Below are 15022 nucleotides of genomic sequence, written 5' to 3'. Positions count from 1 at the left end.
GACGTTCTGCAAATTTTTGTTGTTTTATTTTTGGAACTTATCTATCTAACAGAGGAATGGTTATCTAAGTAGGTAATTGGTTATTATGCCTTAAATGGTAGATTAAGAAAAATTGTCTTGAAATTTTTTGATGTGGTGAGAGCGATTTGTACATTTTCTTTTTATAAGTTGGAAATTATGCTAGGCAGCCTGGGCATCGATGATCGGCAGGGGTTTTGATAGTAAGAAGAAGGCCGATTCAGAGGAGATGTACAATTAACTAATTAAGGGTCATGTGGCCAAACTGATATTGGACATGTTTTTTAGTTTTTTCTAGAGTATAAATCATATTTAGAAACAGTATTAATTATGGGAATCTAGAGATCTCCAATTTCCCCGTATTAAATTGTAGATGAATCTTATCGAAATGTCGTCACCACTTCTTTTTAAGCACAAGGGTTCTTATAGGTTTCCTTGAAATTCATTTCAATTTTCGAAGAATTTTGTTATATCTATGGAGTTTGCCTGTGGAGATGTGAATGTCTCTAATATATATCAGAACAAGATATTTGGATTTTTTGCTATACTTATTTTTGTTTGTTTAAATCCTAGTCATGTACTAGAAATCTATCGATTATAAATTCATGATTGTGACCAAACACACCCAAAAAGTATTATGAGTCAATTTTGTATTTTGTTCTCACAACTTTAAATTTATATAATATACAATTAACAGTAAAAGTCAAATAAAAATAAGTATGATAAAAAACAAGTAGTTCTCTGGATCCCTGAACATGTCATAATTTTCAATGATTTAAAAGTTGGGCATAAATGCAAAGTGTGAGAAAAATAGATGGTAACTCATTTGAATTATATTAGCTTCGCAGAATTACTCTCATTATCATCTCCCGATGCTCTATTGTCAATAAAGTAGTAACACAAGTTTGAAAGAGTTTACTCATCATCAGCATTGTTTTAGCTAATTGTCTGTCTTCATAACCAGCATTGTTTCTTCATCAACTTTCAAGTTTCTTCGTAACATTATGACACACTGTAGCATGTCTGCTGCCAATCCTTTACAACTTATTTTGAATGAATCGAAGCCTTATAAATATAATTCTGAAATGTACATTCTTTGCTCACATCTTAATGTATTATTTTTTCATTCTCTTGTACATACATGTAACATTTTTGTGTTGATTAACCAATGAAATGTGTTATGATGCCTGAGGAAGAATAATTGAATGTAGTAGAATTTGTTAGTCGTTCTTTTAAGAGTCAGTAATGTTCTGATTTTCTGATGAAAATCTTCACTGCATCATGGTCTGATTTATCTTGTCTTTTCATTTTTTGTCTTGGTCAACTTACTTGCAGGAAAGTGCAATCTGGCCATTAAGGGTCGTGGCACTCTTGATGTTCGGTCGAATCCCCTCACACAAACATATCCTGCAAATAAATCAATTAGTCAACAAGTAAACTTGGCTGAATAACCATCTGGATAAACTTTGAACTGAACCAAATTCCTGACCAAATGGAACACATTCAATCTTCAATGTTCAATCTCAATTTTCTTAAAGCTAGAGTTTGCTTGTGTTATAAAGACATTTTACAGGCCAACAAGCGTAGTGCTGCCCATTTTCTTCAGAGTATTTTGCAGCTAGCAGACTTGATTGCTCCTGTGTGCTCTCATTGCATCTTGTTGGTATTTCTCTTCCATACAAATTGACATAGTCCAATACTATTATTACACATGCCATTTTTTCCTTTTTGAATATTGACATGATTGTGGTTTTTGGGTTAGTAAAAGTAGGAAGAGAGTGACTGCTTTGTTGCTTGTATTAAAAGTTATCTTATAAAAGATACATGTAATAATATTATCGGACAACATGAACTTGTAAGGATGAGAAGGTTCTGAGTCTCCTGACTGTCAGGACCCAAATGTAAGCTAGCAGCACTTGATGAAACATAATTATGTCAATGGTAATATGGTATATTGTTGTATGAAACAGGGGTTTTATGTAGGAAGAAAGGCATAGGTTTGTTTTGGATTTAGTTAGCGTCAGCCTTTTCCTTTTGCTTTAGAGGACGCTGAAACATATTGATAGCATTTATAACCTTAAGGCCTCGTTTGGTGTATAGGATAGGATTGGATAGGATAAATGGCTAAATTCATGTGTATTCAAGAAATAAGTTTCTAACTTGAAGGAACCAAATGTATTAAGATGGACTAATCATAAGGGAAGACTTATCCCTTCCAATCTCCCCAAAAATGGTGGGATTAAATAATCAATCTTCTTCCCATCTTCTTCCTTCAAGTTAGAAGACACCCTTCATGTTCTTCCTTGAATACACATGAATTTAAATATTCATCCTATCCAATCCTATCCTATGCACCAAACGAGGCCTAAAAGTTATAAATTTTTGGATATGGTTTGCATGTCATTTTTTCAGTTGAATGCTAAATGACAGAAATCAGTTCTTTAATAGCAATATTTCTTTTTCTTTTGTAGCAGTACACCAAACTTTTTCCTTCTTTTAAAAAACACTCATTGAACTTTTGTCAAAGACAAGGTTCATCCATCAAATTTGTTAATCATTCGTTGGCTAATCGCATATGATTGCACTATCAATGATTTGTCTTGTGCATTAAGAAATTACATAGTAGTTCACAGTTTAAGATTTACTTTTGTTTTTCAGGCCAAAAGAATACGTTAAAAGTTTGAATGTCCATGGGTATGGTAATTAGTCAAAAGCATGATTGGCCAATTGTGTAGTTTTTGTTATCATCATGCAATAATGGAAAACAATGTACTTTTTCAATTCATAGAAATATGTGACTAACACAATTGTTGCAATCCATGATCGTTGGAATATCCAATGCCTATTTTTTAAATGATGTTTTAAATGTAATTACCTTATTGTGTGACAAGTTTTTTTTTTTTAGACCAAAACTTTTGCTGAAGGATTGCGTAAATTAACAACCTCTTTTTCCATGTCAGAACTTTACAGGTGCTCAATCAATTAAATGTTATGTGCTTAGTTACTCAAATGATCAAATCTATGGTTTTTCATTGTGATTCATTCTAGATATTTGAATAATTTGAATGCACTTATTTGATCTAATGATAAATTTAATAGACGAAATGCAGGAACAAGATGTAATTGCAAAAAATTAACTGGGTTGTTTTTAAGTTCAATTTTAATTTCCAAAAACGATGTTATTAGGGTCAAAAGTTAAATTCATGATTTTTTGTTGTGTTATACTCAAAACAGATAAATGAATACGAAGAGTAGAAGTTAGTATTGCATACCTCTCCAAAAGCAGTATTGAATTCCCTCGGTTGATAGACCTAGTAGACAGGTATTTCATTGTAAGTAACTTGTATACTTTAACTGGGATCATTATGCATTAAACCCTGGTATCTTAATTTTCTGTTACCTTTGAATATTGTTGATACAGAAGTTCCAAAGTATACGGTCCTTCTTGGCAAATTCCATATCCACCCCCTTGGAACATCAATTGGGTTCACACTAGAATCATGATCAGCAAACATCTGCATGGTGATAGAACTTTTCTTTTTATACATCTGGAAATTATTGGCTCTAAAATTCTGGCTAGAAGTGGATGAAGCAGTCAGTAGGTTTTCCTCATGAGGTAGTCAGATAGCAGGGTCATTGTTAATCAACTTGCACAAGGAGTAATTTTTGGACTGCATTAACTTAATCCAGATTGTGCACAGTAGATATACGTAACGACATTAAGTTGAATAAGACTTGCCTCATTAACTTGAAAGTATGTGCCATTGAGTGGAAAGCTCCCTCTCATTGCTGTTCTACAAGGTATCTGTGCCAAGTTGATTTAAATTTCAGTAAACCGCAGGTAGTATATTTTCTTACTTCTACATATTATCACAATCAGTTTTCCTCACCAAAATTGTCCCCCTGACTGTTTGTAAATTTGCTTCTCTTACACTATTGCACGAAAAGCACGTCTTCTCAGTGCACAATTTGTTTTGGTCTTCGGAGCCACACCTGCTTTCTGGTGGTTGAATTGAATTTGCAGTTTCACCTAGTATACAGTGTTGTAGAATAAACGTTATTACATGTAAAAATGTATAATATTTCACTCCATTACTTGGAAAAATGTGTAATATTTCACTTCATATCTCCGATAGGAAATCAGCTAGCCCTATGTCATCCCTTCATCTGTATTCTGATTTCTAACTGTTGGTCTATAAAGTCAAATGCATTAAAATATCAGTTCTCTATGTTCCATGGGTAATGTAAGCTCATCTTTTTAGTTACTTTCTGAGATTATTTGGAATTATTTAATTATACACAATTTTCAGGAATGTTGTGTTTTGAGCTTACCTGGTGTCCATATGGCAAGAAGGTATGGGCTCGGATCATCTGGTTCCCGTCTGTCCATCTGTAAAGTTAAATATTGCTTAATTTAGAACGAGAATGTTTTAATTTAGGTCACTGACTCTGCTACATATTCTAGATATAAAATTTTACAGTTTAACCTACCCCTTCCAAGAGTGGATGTGAATCTGATAGTTCATACCTGCATTATAACAGCACTGGATGTGTCAGTGTCATAGAGACTTTATGTCATGTATATATGTTTGCATATAAGTAGTATGTCAGAACACCATAAAATTTAGTACAAGAATTTTGGTGGGGGCGAATTCAATATTTAGGCATCAGATATTGTTTTTCCAGATTGAATATGCTATAGCTTTGTTCGATCTGTTCCAATCGTAAATAGTATGAACCTTCAAAGTGTAATTTGGCTGTAGTTTAGCTGAATTTGTATTCAGTGTATTGTTTTTGTGCCTATGGGAAGACATGTACTTACACTTGGTGCTCTGTTCGTAGTCGACTGACATTCTTTAGCTTGGTTGTAGGGATAGAAGCAGCTTCTGGATTCAACGCAACTAAAGCCTTGGACATGTCACCTTCTTGGAGCTCCATCTTCTCTTGCATATAGTTTTGTAATGTCACTGTGAATTCTTCCATGTTGAGTTTGATGGTAGGAATCTCATCAGGATCCTCATAGAACAAGTCCTCGATGTCAACTTGCGATAGCTCCGTGAATTCTTGTTCTGGTGTTGCTGGTTCTTCAATGATCGGTTCATACTTGTTAATTTCAGCACCTGCTTTCTGAAGCGAGTTATTTTCAGGTGGAGGTAGTGACATAGGATTGACATCTATAGTAGGAATTTTCTCGGCTGCAATTGGAACAGTTGAACTCACAATACTCTTCTCTTCTGGCCCTGGCAGGGCAAGTCTTGCACTGCACAAAACATTGTTGGTATTTAGTTATTAGTTTTATAAAAAAAAATAGACTTTCATTAATGATAACTGTATTTTTTACTTCTCTTTATTGTTCCATGTCATTAGTAAGACATTGTTAATGTAGTTAATTGAATTATAAGTTTTCCATGTACTATCAACTAGTGCAAGTCCATCAAAGACTTTCTCATTGCTAATTAATGAGGCCCGAATCTCGTGCCTACAAAGAATACATGAAGACTCTGATGGCTTGCTTCTATGTTTACTTGCCTGCACAGTGGCAGTAGTATACATATAATTTTTAAGATCAGTATGCAAACCTTGCAAAAGCACTTGCGAAGTGTCTGCACTCTCCTCTCATTGGACATGCATTGCAATTTGGTTTACTCTTTGTGCAGAAAACCTGCATACAGATCAAAATGTGAGGCACTTAATTTATTTCTTTTGACTAATCACAGATAATGTTTTTGATTAATGAAACAGCATGCATACCTTTCCAAACGTAATCATCTGGTAGTGTAGCTCATACCTGTATTTGGAATAGTTCACCAATCAGTAAAAGCTTATGTATATTCAAATTAACATGAATAATTTGAAGGAGCTATGAGTTTACAGGGTTAGTTGATCGAGTTTGCATAATCTTGGCCATAAATACTTTTGAATTGACTCCAGCATTGGGTACCTATAGAGGAATATGGTTAGCATTTGTAAGTAATGGAATACTTAAGCATGCATAGGTTGGAATATTATTTCTTACAGTTCTAGGAGGTGTAACTGAAGTGATTCAGGTAGTGGTTGGAGGGGGACCCAACCCAGTCGTACTGCTATTCTTCCAACGTTTGTGTCAACCTTTAGGGTACAAAAAAATTGTAAATTCATTTATTGCTAGATGTTCTCCACCTCTTATAAGATAATAAGCAGCCATAAAATTGTTACCGGGAAAGCAAGATGGTGGAGTGTTAAAAGCCGGACGCACTCCACACTTTTCAAGCCCAATCCTCGTATACTTAATAAATAATCCCTACAGAAGAATCATTTGTGGTAATTATATATGAAATCTGCTGATGCATTATTCATTCATTTTGGATAGCCTTGCTAATTTCATTGAAGGGGCAGTTGTAACATTTTAGAAGAAAATGAATTATTTGGAATGGCTTACTTTGCTTTGTCAGGGGGAACATCTCTTAACCATTCAAGATCAGTGCTTCCATGTTCTCTAACCAGTCGGTTTAGGAAGTCCTACAAACATGTTTCAACCATTGTTATCCTTAATGATGTCTTAACCTATTCAGTGATGTTGCCAACATGTAGCAAATTCACGATGATCTTAACAAACATGAGATCTTTAGAGTTTAGACTAAACACTAAAAGGAGAGAAAACCTGAATTCGTTCGGCTAGCATGTTGTTCATCCCTCTCTCCTTGATGGCATCAGAAATCTCTTTAACATTAGCATTTATAAGTGCCTCATAGTCCAGTGAGTCCATTGTGTCTTTGTTTCTATCTTTTTTCCCACCATTGGCCTGCACCTGCTTTCGTAAAATGTCCCAGTCAACTGGATTCTTTTTTTCATTCTCACCCTTTCCTTTTTTTCCTTTTGAAATATTTGTGATTGTCTCATTATGTGATTGACCAGAGGAATATAGTTTCTTCTCTGAATTTGAATCAACTGATGGATTTTCAGAGTGTATTTGCTCATTCACTACAGAGATACTATTCACAACATGGAAATAATTTTTATTGAGCTCACTGACATTAGGGACATGCTGCATGCTACCATTCTGCTTTCCCAGAAGTGGTTCAGTGTCTTTTATAGGCTCTGTGACAGATGTGATATCCAATTGGAAGGTTTCATTCCCCTCATGTTGATGACTGTTGCAGGAAGGTTGGTTGTATCCATTTCTTGATCTTGGTTGATAATTAGTTTGTTGGTCTGTTGAGTGCGGTCTGAATGATAAATATGGGTCCTTTGGCGGTGTTTCTCGAGACCTCCACAAAATATTCTGTTGCACAGAGGAATTAACAACACTTCCTGATAGTTCTTTATTTCTTAAGCTCCTGCAATTTTCATCTTTTTCCATATTGAAGCTGGAAGATATGCTTTCTTCACTGAAAGATTCAAACCGATTGTTAAGATTGAGACGATCTATTCTGTCTGATCTTGTCTTTAGCTTTCCATATTCTATATGCCCATGCTTGGATCCATCATTTAATACTGGATTTCCATTTACTTGATGGTAAAAGTCCTGAAACATGGTAGCTTTCTCCATCTCTTGATATGTTGAGAAGGAAATATGAATCTTGTTGGGGTTGCACCCAGTGGTAGGATCTTCTACTTCGGAACTGGAGACCGAGTACGATGTAATTCCTACAGTGCCTTGAGTGACTGATAAGTCAAAAGAATCTTGAGATGATACAAACTCTTCCTCCAAACCTTGACTATATGCCTCCACCAGCTTACTTTCTGTCCCTGAGGTCTCGCTTTCTCTCTGATGTTCTGCAGACTCATGGAGTGTCATAGAGATTTGTTGACTTGATATTTCTTCATGCCATTTGGTGGCATCAACTGGACTTGTCATGCGCACTTCTGGTTCATTAACCAATATGTTTGTCCCAACCTTGTCTTGAGTTTGGTGATTGCTCATCGACTTAAGCGGAAATCGTGCTGCCAATGACATGAAGGCAGAGCTGCAAAAAGAGAATGGAACCAAAAAGAATACTGTTCACTTCAAGTCATTCACTTATGGGCATCTGGCTGTACAATAATGCAAAAATTTTGAATGTACCTTGATAGATGGTCTGAAACATTCTGAGTAAGGAAAACTCCAATCACTGAGTCAACAACTGATCCTTTCCATAGTGAAAAACGTCTGTCTCCTGTACAGATTAATATTGGGTCAAAGGCTGATGTTCATGTCATCTAATAACTGCCTATCCACTACTTGAAGAAAACTATAATGAATTTATATTTGTCGGAACATGTTCCACCACCAGGAGCAATTATTAATATGAGGCATTGAAATTAAATTATTTTATAAACTCAAACCTATTACGTCTCCAGTTTAGAGCTTCATTATTTTATAAACCTTTGGAATTAAATTATTCAAAGAGCTCTCAAAAGTGTAGATGGCCATGTTGATGTTATAGCATATGCAACATGGTAGTTCAGGATGATCCAATTTAGGACTAAAATATAAGGTATTTTACCTTGAACAAGGTGCATTCGTGCAATGAATGATTCAACTCGTCCTTGGAAAACTTTTCTTTCCTCTTCCCAATATTTCTCCTTTCCGTTGTCAGTTCCTTCAATGCCTACACTTCCTTCCTTGCCCATCAAAAGATTCCAAATCCTATTGGTTTCTGGGTCAAGCTCTACTTTAGGTCGTGGTTTACGTTTCTTAATAAACTCAAAGCCCTCGTAGGGAACAACTGCACCATCTCCTTTGTATGGGACAAGTGCATTTTGCTCTTTCTTTTGTACTGTGCTGCAGCTTCCATTGAGGTTCAGACCATTAAATCGATGTATGATGTCATCTATTGGTATAGGATATACTGTTCTCTTTGGAAACCCTACATCAAAATGAAGAGGTTTTCATATTTAAGTGAGTTGGAAATAATGAGTTATTGAGTGAATTTCTGAGATGATACAGTTTTTAAAGGTTTCTTAAGGTGGAAAGTACCTTTTTTTTTTGCAGAAAATTGCTGATAATCATACAAGGTATCCTGTTCTTGCAGCGATTTATTTGTACCGGATGAAACTGATTTTGATACATTGGGTCCCACAGTCTGCTTCTTTGCTGACATATTATCACGACAAGTTTGGAATACCAGCCTGTTTTCTGGTTGAAAGGATTTTCTAGGAAGTGACGAGGCAAGCTGGTTACATGTTTCAGTTGTGAAATGGGTAGAAAAACTACGAACTTGAGTGAATTCTTGGCCTGAATGCAATTTGGACGAGATCTGATGCTTTAGCAAATTATGCCCAAAAGCCATAGGATGAATGTATCTGTCATTGGTAGACTTGTTGATCCCATTGTTCTGTCTCTCCGGTTTTCTTCTACTTTCAATGTATGAACTCAATAGTGTGTGATTCAGATTTGGTGCAAATCCATTTGGATTGACATCATTTGCCCCTTTTCTTTCAACATTTCCTGGACAGTCCTCAACTGGTGTGACTTTACTAGGCATACCATAGATGCTCATGTAGTATCCTCCATTTTCAAATTTCTGTTTCTTATGCATGGGACTGTAACCATAACTACATCTTCTCTGGTATAAATCAGAATTTCCATTATCTACTTGTCTCCCTATGACATGCAAATTTCCCATCTGCATGTATTTTTTTGTTGCAATTGGGGCTGTAGATTCTCGCCTTTCTGGCAGGAATGAATAGTTATTTGGCATATGATTCATCGAAGGAGTAGGGTTACTCTTGGTTCCTGGTATCTGGATTTCTACCATCAACTCATTCTGTAGGCCAATTCTTTCAGCTGACTTTGTTTTAGACATGTGGTTAGTTCCAATGCCCATATCTGTCACTCGAGAGTCCAAAGTCAAATCAAAAGTCCTCTTGTTCCCTTGTTGCATCTCGTCTTGCTGACCAACTGTTTTGCCCTTGTTTTTATCTATGGTCTTCCCCAAACCAAAATTTAGAGCTCTCCTGCATGATTTTGCAACTTTTCCAGCATTAGGGTCTGTTGTCTCCCTTGGAACATTTGCTGGTTGACTTGCAGATTCCTCTTGCTTATTCTTTCTTACATACTTCCTCTTTCCTGGTTGGGTCTCCTTAGACTCTGTATTCTTTGGAGTTGCCGGCTTTGGAGTCCTTTTCGGCTTGCCTTCTATAATTACCTTGGGCCTGTGTTTTCTTCGCTTGGGTGTTTTCTGCTCAGGTGTCTTGTTTAGATCAATTCCTCGGTCACTTTCGCTGTCCAAATCTTTTTTTTCCTTGTATGGAGTAGAAAGCCCTGCAGATGATGACTCCACAATGTTCTGCAAGAGTTCGTCACCATATTTTTGAATTGCTTCTTCTCCTATAGACATGACTAATTTCACCTCCTTGTCTTTTTCCTTAAAAGGACCTTCATCTGTCAAGCACTTCAGTATTGCAGAAAGCCCATTATGCTCCAAATTTTTGGCCTGATTTGTTGTGAATTGGAGTTGGCTGTCAACACATGAGGCAGCATCAGCTTCTGTTCTTGGTGACGAATTTAGATCATAGCCCGATTGGAATGGTATGGGGAAACCATCTGTGCAACAAAACAGTTTTTTCTGTGAAGCAGTTTTAACAATGCAGGGATTTTTTGGAATCCCATGGTAATTAATATATACTGTCTTTTGGAATGGTAATCCCTTACGATTTCTAGTGCATTTACAAGAAAACCCAAGTGATGAATTTTTCACCTTCATATTAAAAGGAAAAAAGTTTGACAAGATTAAAACAACTCATTCATAGCTCATTGATGTCTGTCAATTGACTTTAGCCGTTGTTTGGTGCAAGGGTAAAAGTTTTAAGCTTTCAAGTGCAAATAGCCACTAGATTTTTAAGAGCAGCCACCTCATCTAAGTTTTAAAGGGTAGGATTGTATCTGCAATACCTCACTCTAGGAGGCTAATACTAGGTAATCAGCAGTATCTTTCATAGCATTCAAAATGTTTTGTTTAATCAGCAGTATATCTTCACCTCAAACTACAAGAGAATCATCAAAAATAAGATTGTTCATGATGTGAATTATTCTATTCTGTTAAAAGCTTTTGGTAAATATAAGAAATACTTGCACTTGAATTGATATTGTAATATGACACGAAAATTCCCCATGGTAATAATCTTATCTATGGCAGTATTCTATGTAAAAGATTGAATAAGTTATATGTTACACAAAATGCTGATGAGTGTTGTGACTTGAAATTGATTTGTGGTAACGTGGTAAAAATGCCAACTTATTTTCTTTCTCCTATTTTTTGGTTTTCATCAATGGAATTTGAGCAGAAAAGATCGTAAGCTTGATATCTTTCAAACAATTTCTTATGGAAAATATTTGTTGCATAAATGGCACAAATATCAGAACCAATTAAAATTACTTACACTGGTACATCTGGGCTGAGCTATTGCCATTACTCAATGGGTTTGAACCTGAGTAGTGAATTTGGTTGCTAGGCAACCAAATACCCGAGTTGCAATCTCTCTGACTGTTGTCAACTTGAGAATGAACGGCCATATTTAGAGGTCTGTTGATCACCTTACTTGAAGGATATGAACCATCGTTGCAATTTTGGTTGGTTAGCAAGAAACTGCCTGAGTTGTATCCCTGGTTGCCCACTTGAGAATGCAACTTAGGAGTTAGAGGTGCATTTGCTGCCATGTCCACTCTACTGCTCAGAGTCCTGTTTGCAGAGGCAACGAAAGTTGCCTGCTCCATAGGTAGTTGTGTCCATGGTATATTATTGTTCCAACTTGAGCTGTCATTGCAGAGCAATTGTGTGAAGGAGCCTGCAATTTGATTAATCATTTCATTGTTCTCAGCCGTTTTTGGTGCAAGCGTAAAAGTTTTAGGCTTTCAAGTGTACATAGCCACTGGATCACCTCATACAAGTCTTAAAAGGGTAGGACCGTATCTACAATACCTTAATTTAGGAGGCTAATACTAAGTAATACCAGTATTTTTCATGGCATTTAAAATGTTTTGTTCTGCTTTTACCATTTTTTTTTTTGGGGTGTGTGTGTGGGGGGTGTTAAACATCATGCAATAATTAAATTGTTTGAGATGTAGTGTGTGGATGCCAAACAAAGGTAGTTAAGTTTATTTTGTTTTTGTTTTGTTCCTTTTCTTGGTCAACATTTTTGCTTCTTTAAAACTACATTAGAAGACATATCATAAACAAATTATAGCACATATAGATCTTTGCCTCAAACTACAAGAGAATCATCCAAAGATAACATTGTGCATGATGTTAATTATTTGACTTTGTTAAAAGGTTTTGGTAAATGTAAGAAAGAAATACGATTCATTTGATATTTCAATAGGAAATGAAAATTCCCCATGGAAATAATAATCTCATTCATGATAATATTCCATGTAAAAATTGAATAAGTTTTATGTTACATAAAAGGGAGTGTTGTGACTTGAAATTGATTTGTGATCGCGTGTTATCAAATGCCAACTCATTTCCTTTCTCCTTATATTTAGTTTTCATTAATGGAATTTGAGCACAAAAATCGTAAGACATGTCTTTTGAACAATTGCTTAGGGCAAATAATTGTTGCATAAATAGCACAAATATCAGAACCAAATAAAATACTTACACTGACGTGTCTCGGATGAGCTGTCACCATTACTCAATGGGTTTGAACTTGAGCAGTGATTTTGGTTACTAAGCAACCAATCAGCTAAGTTGTATTCTCTCTGACTGCTGTCAACTTGTGAGTGAAAATCCATAATTGGAGGTCTGCTCATCTCCTTACTTCAAGGATATGAAGCATTGTTGCAATTTTGGTTGGTTAGCAAGAAACTGCATGAGTTGTTGGAAGAAATTCCTACTAATTAGGCAGGATCAAAGTAATTGTAAATTAAGCGTTAAACGAAGTATGCAATTAATCAGTCTAAAAATATGGGACCAACTGTGACTGATCGTAACTGACTGTAACTAACTGTGACTGACTGTGATTTCATCTCCATATAACTAGAACACACGAAACTCATCCTATTCTTCTTTCTACTTCCCTGTAACAGGAATAGAGATAAAGAGGTGGCATTTCAAATATGAGATGAGGGAGAGCCCAATATCCACATCACAAACATGATGCCACGTCACCATCCCTGTTCCAGGGAAGTTCTTCCTGTTTTGTAGAGAGAAGCTTAGGAATAATTATTGTGTTTGACAGAAACAACATATGGCTGACGTGGCATTACGAACCACGTCACCAAGATACTCAATTTATAATACGTGTACAATTATATCAATTATACACGTGTTATAATTTAAATAGATTCGCATCCATATTAATAATTAATATTTGGATGGATTTGTAACACAATCCGTCACATAGAATTGCTCCAAGTTTAGGGCTTTCTTACACGGTTTGCTCTAGACAGAAAATTTGGGCCGCCGATGCCTTGTCCCTCTGCTGCCGCTGCCGCTGCCGCCGCCAAACACCACCGAGACCCGGCCACCATACCTCATTCTCTCATCTCACCGCCGCCACTGGTGAGCCGCAATCCCCTGCATTCATGGTTCCACTGCCGTGGGTCTGTCTCCAAGCCTCTGCCTCTGTGAATTAGGAGCCTCCAGCCTAACGCTCAGCTCGCTGCCGCGGGCCAGAAATGAGCATCTACTTGGGTTCTGCTTGGCAATGGCAGTTAGCGACTCACTGCCAATCTGCAATAATCTGTTTTCCTAAATCGATTTTCACACCAAACCCATAATTGCACGCCTACAATCAAGTCAAATGCTGCAAATTCAGCTCATGGCAGCAGAATTACCAACAATTCCAATTTCCACCAACCACCATTTCAACCAAATCCTTCATTGGCTAAGATTTAAAACAAGAATGTGACATAGAATTCAACCCATTCAAGGAAATGGGGAGAATTGAAAAGAGTGAGGGATGTATAGGGTTAATTTTGAGTTAGGGACGAAATAAAAATCGGAAAAATCGATGGAGGAGAGGTCAAGAGGGAAGTGGTGGAAAGGGCAGAAAGGTCAAACCCGCGGCGGCTGAAGACTGGAGATCGACTTGCGAGAATGAGAACGATAGAAATGAGAGTCACACTCTCTCTCTCCCCCCTCGTACCTTCCTTACCTTCTCCCTTCGTTGTTTTTTAAGTCATGCGTCATGCTTTGGCCAAAAAAAGAAAAAAGTCATGCGTCATGCGTTTGCCCAAATAAAAAAAAAAAAAAAAAGTCATGCGTCATGCGTGTATTTTTGGTTTTCTAATACGTGTATTTCTGTCTTTGGCAAACAAGACAGTGTGCATTCTACATGTGTATTTTACAGACAGGGACAGATACTCAAAAAGTCATAAGTAAGCATTCATTGCATTAAAGTAATAAATTACTTGCAACGTTTCTCTATGTCTTATATTCTTCCTCATTTCCATCCAAAAAAAAAAACAGATTGTTTCTTGAATTAGCAATGTTTCTTTAATAAAAAAGTTATAGACGGCATTAATAAAAAAGTTATCGACGGCAGTTATTGATAAAAATATATATTTTTATTTTTAAATTATAAAATTAACAATCTTTATCGAGCACTTAGCAAAAATATTAACTTTAGTAGCGCTTAGGACATGAAAAGGTCTAAGTACTACTCAACGTCTATAAGGCTATCCATAATAGTGAGAGTGAGAGTAAGAGTAATACATGGCCTGAAAAGTGATTTTATGGCCTGAAAAGTGATTTTGTGATTTAAGAGTGATAGTAATATGTGCTGAAGCTGCAGTGGGGCTGAAAGTAATACATTTGTAACTAATTAAATTAAGCCTAATTTAGATTAAGTGATGATTAATTTATAATTTATAACTTAAATATTTATAAAAATTATATCATTGGTTTTATTTTAAAGAGATCTTTAATATAAAGTCAATATTGAATATATTTGGATTTATAATTTTATGGCCCAAATTATAAATTATATATTTCAAGTTGTTTGATATTTTTAATGATTGAAATGTAAAAAAATGGTAAACACAACACAATTTATTGTATTTTATAATATGAACGACGACAAACATATAAAAGAAATCACA

General features: G+C 35.9%; 1 protein-coding gene across 2 annotated transcripts; it reads right to left on the bottom strand.

Moving 5' to 3' along the window:
• Positions 1-1062: 1062 nt before the first annotated feature.
• LOC147291950 (transcriptional activator DEMETER-like) lies at positions 1063-14328 on the bottom strand. 2 transcript variants are annotated; one of them, XM_086234690.1, is made up of 21 exons: positions 13352-14317; positions 12580-12785; positions 11362-11766; positions 8957-10525; positions 8484-8846; positions 8063-8153; positions 6659-7964; positions 6437-6516; positions 6214-6298; positions 6035-6126; positions 5891-5959; positions 5770-5806; positions 5598-5680; positions 4841-5278; positions 4510-4546; positions 4351-4408; positions 3909-4048; positions 3758-3823; positions 3419-3533; positions 3291-3329; positions 1063-1425 (listed from the first exon to the last, which is right to left on the bottom strand). In XM_086234690.1, the coding sequence occupies exons 2-21, from the start codon at positions 12728-12730 to the stop codon at positions 1310-1312; spliced, it is 5340 nt and encodes a 1779-aa protein (XP_086090816.1). In that variant the 5' UTR covers positions 12731-12785; positions 13352-14317; the 3' UTR covers positions 1063-1309. The 2 variants fall into 2 exon arrangements, with proteins under 2 accessions (XP_086090816.1, XP_086090817.1); XM_086234691.1 differs by lacking the exons at positions 1063-1425; positions 3291-3329; positions 3419-3533; ... (2 more) ...; positions 4351-4408; positions 4510-4546 and having other exon boundaries at positions 4974-5138; positions 5239-5278; positions 13352-14328.
• Between the last annotated feature and the right edge of the window lie 694 nt (positions 14329-15022).

This window comes from Dryas octopetala, chromosome 3 (assembly GCF_963921425.1).
Source record: "Dryas octopetala chromosome 3, drDryOcto1.1, whole genome shotgun sequence".
In the NCBI taxonomy this organism is placed as follows: Eukaryota; Viridiplantae; Streptophyta; class Magnoliopsida; order Rosales; family Rosaceae; genus Dryas; species Dryas octopetala.
Note: the sequence above shows the minus strand (reverse complement) of the source record. Positions and strands in the feature narration are given on the sequence as shown.